General features: G+C 26.3%; 1 protein-coding gene across 1 annotated transcript; it reads right to left on the bottom strand.

Moving 5' to 3' along the window:
- Positions 1-212: 212 nt before the first annotated feature.
- LOC101488908 (probable purine permease 4) lies at positions 213-2,024 on the bottom strand. Its single transcript, XM_004488174.4, has one exon. It carries the CDS (start codon positions 1,968-1,970, stop codon positions 777-779), a length of 1,194 nt encoding a protein of 397 aa, XP_004488231.1. The 5' UTR covers positions 1,971-2,024; the 3' UTR covers positions 213-776.
- Positions 2,025-3,980: the final 1,956 nt, after the last annotated feature.

The raw sequence follows: 3,980 nt of genomic DNA, 5'->3' as shown, positions 1-3,980 counted from the left end.
ATAAATATTCTTCTATAGTTTCACTGACCACATACTTATAGTTATAAAAACTTAATTATCTATCAACAGCACCCCAACATGTTGGTAGCATTCAAATAATTAATCATTCTACAGTTTTATTGACAAAAATTAAAGTTCCACAATTGAATAAAGATAAGCCTCACAATGAAATTATAAAATAAGTCAAATATGAATGCTTAATATTTCTTGGCCACATGGCTAATTACCCAACACAGAAATTTAAAATAAAAATGCTTTAATCCAACAATTCTTACAATATTATTAATTACAATCAATCAAAATCTTAAGGCACTCTATTAAAAAGAATAAAAAAACACTAAAGATATTAATACACTTAATTTTTCGTATACATGTTACACTAAATTAACCACGATCCGAGGGAGCACAACATTTGGAATGAGCTAAACAAGCATTCATAGGAGACTTACACCACATCTCAAACCAAAACCTTAAGGCATTAGGTTTATGGGTCATTCTCCTTATATATCCAATATAGCATCAATTCCTGGTCAATGTGGGACTAACTACTCATAATTGAATTCCAACACAAAAATGTTAGAATAAATGATGAATTAAGATTTCAATCAAAATTCTAGTTAATTAAACTACAAAATTAACTATGATTTTCTATATTATTTGTGCACATGATTAATGGAGTGTTGTATATGTATAAAAAAAATGGGTGTCCATCAAACAATTTTATAGTAAAATATCTAAAACTTTTTAATTGATTGTAGTATCTCCCCTACACCAATTCATGAAGCAGTTGCACCTCTACTCCTCCTCATGACACCAATCAACTCCATGGATGATTCATTCCTCTCCATATTCACCCTTCTACCTTTCTCTTCCAACATCTTAACATACATACCATAAACATAAGAACAGAATCCCCAAATACACAAAAAAGTTGACACAGCTTTCAAACCACCAAAAGAATCTCTATAAACCAAAACACCTCCCAACACATTCATAGACAACAAAGCTGTCATACAAATCCCACCAGTTATTGAAGATGTCAGAAAAACCATTCCAGCTGTTCCCATAAAACAAAACTGCCATGTCACAACAGTAACAAAAATTGTCACCCAATAAACTCTGTTTCCTTTATCAAAAAATTTCTCACTTTCTTCCTTCATATCATGAAATCCACCATCAAATAGCATTCCAATAGTAGCCAAAAGAGTGGCTGCAATTTCCATTATAAATTGCATTTCCATCACCATTTCATAACAATAAACCTTTTTATAAATCTTTTCAACCACTGGCAAATACAATGCAAATAACAACCCTGCACCAATGGTACAAAAGAATCCAATAAAATAGTATTTTTGTGTTAGCCCTTTTGGTCTCTCACTACTAGAATTCAAGGCAAGGATAATTGAACTTAAGGTTAAAAGAATAACACAATTGAGATTTGAAAAAGTGATTTTTTGTTTGACAATGATGGCAGAGAGAATGAGATTGAAAACAAGTTGTGAAGATAGTAAAAGTGATGAGGTTGAAACAGGGAGATATGCAACACCCCATGAGATTAAAAGATTGTTAAACCCTAACATGATGCCAACAAAAATTGATGCAAGGAACATTTTGAATGTGAAATCAGTGAAGGGTTTTCTTGTGTTTGTGGAATTGAGGAGATAATAAGGGATGAAAATTGGGATGATTAAGAGAGGAAAACCAGCACATTGAACCCAAGTTAAAACCCATTTGCTTGAACCATTGTGGATGAAATAGTACTTTGAGAGTAAACTTGATGAGATGGAACCAATGAAGAGTAAAAGATAATTGATCACTAAAAGGGGCATGTACCTTTTGTTATTCATTGATTTTTCATCTGCATGCCCCATTGATGAAGATTCATTTTCATGTTGTTGTGATTCTTCTCTTTCTTTTTTATGATCATCAATGGATTCAATGTCAATTGTGTCTTCTTTGATAGGGTTCATAGTGAGCGATTGATGCTAATGGAGTGGTGTGGTGAGAGACAAATATGTGTTTTATGAAAGAGAGAGAGATTTGATTTGCACATATATATTTTGTGAAATTTTTACTTTTTTAGGTTTTTTTAAATATTTTTTTTATAATTTTAATTATAAAAATAATTTATTTAATTATTAAAGTCAAAATTGAATAGATCTTGATTTAGTCAACTTTAATAGGGAAATCTTTTTTTATAGTATTATAGAACTTGTTTTACAATATTTGTTTTATTTCACATCAATTTTCTTTCATTTTAAATATCATCATCTCTTATATTTACTTAATTTTTGCTTCCTCGAAGGAGATAGAGGATCCAAATTCATAACATTAATATAAGGTTTTTCTTTTTCTTTTTACAATTATATATATATATGTATCTATCGTATGATAAGATTTCCTAAAATTTTTTTGCAATTATATTCATATAAGGCTTTACCATGTACTATCGTATGATAGATTTCCATATAATTAAAAATTTAATATTTCTCTTTTAAAATATAATTTCTTCTTATAGAAACTTCATTGTCATTTAAAAGACAAATTAAAACAAAAAAAAAATTGGCTTAATAGCAGTTTCGGTCTTCCTATTTTAGCTTAATCACGAAAGTAGTCCTCTATTTTATTTCTCCTCAGTTTTGGTCCCCGAATTGTGATAAAAAATGTGATGAAGTGTCATTTTTTAAAGTCACACCACATCATTTATGATAATAGATTTCAGGTACAATTGTTGTAACACCATATTGAGGCATTGTGTGACTTAAATAAACACACAATAATAAAACTATATCAAGTTTTGGACCAAAATTCTCTTTGGGAGACCAAAACTGAGGAGAAATAAAATAGAAGACTTTCGCAATTCAGCTAAAATTGGAGGACCAAAATTGCAATTAAACAAAAAAATTCAAAATTGATACCGAATTCTCTATAGTTGAAAAAGTCAAAAAGACGCATTCACTTAAAATCAGCTTTCTTATAAAAATTAAAAGACACGTATTGTTAACTTTATCACTTCACTAAGCAGTCATTTTTTTTTATAAATTTATTTGTTCTTTGAATTTAATTATTGTTAATGTAGAAAAATTTATGATTATATTAAAGTTATTGTGTAATTTTTAAAGTAATCAGGAATAAAGTTAAATATTTTAACAAACTAGATTAAAGTTAGATATTTTAACAGATTTATAATTATGATTTATTGATGATAGAAAAAACTATTCGCACATATAGTATATATAAATTAAATTATTATTTTTAAATGATTTTTTATTTAAATTTTCAACTGTACTAATTAACTCTTTTAAAAAAAATCATCATTATTTACAAATATTATTTTGGAAACAACCATCACATCACTATTGTGATAGAAAAGAAAAATCTATCCTCTCTTGCAAATGTTTTAAAAATAATATGTCCATATATAATCAAATTTAGATTTAATACTTTTTATGTTATAAAATTTCTTTTTTACGGTAAAAAGTTTAATAATTTTTTTAAATTTAAAAAATTTAATAATATTATTAAAATATTAAATTTACTAATCTAAATTTATTTTTAAATTTATTTTTAAATTTATATTTTTGGCTAAACATTTATTATTTTCTTTATATAATTAGCCAACTTGTTATATATTTAGGAACAAAAAAAAGTATCCTCTCCCTTACTTTTCTTTTTAAGTATCATTTATTTAGACTTTTTGTTCTTCACTACTATTTGTTATTCTCAAAGTTAAAAACTACTTCCTCTGATTAAAATTGTATGTCATTTTAATAAAATATATTTATTTTAAATTATATGTTATTTTATAATATTAATTAATTATTAATACTTCTTTTTTTATTATGCCTTTATTATATATTATTTTTTTCTAATTATTTTAATTTATGTTTCTGATACCATTAATAGAAAATACTTTTCTAAAGTAAACTATAATTTTTTTCATTCAACATTAATACTCCCTCCAAACTTCTTGAGTCTTA

This window comes from Cicer arietinum, chromosome 1 (genome assembly GCF_000331145.2).
Source record: "Cicer arietinum cultivar CDC Frontier isolate Library 1 chromosome 1, Cicar.CDCFrontier_v2.0, whole genome shotgun sequence".
Taxonomy (NCBI): domain Eukaryota; kingdom Viridiplantae; phylum Streptophyta; class Magnoliopsida; order Fabales; family Fabaceae; genus Cicer; species Cicer arietinum.
This window is presented reverse-complemented; position numbering and strand designations above follow the sequence as displayed.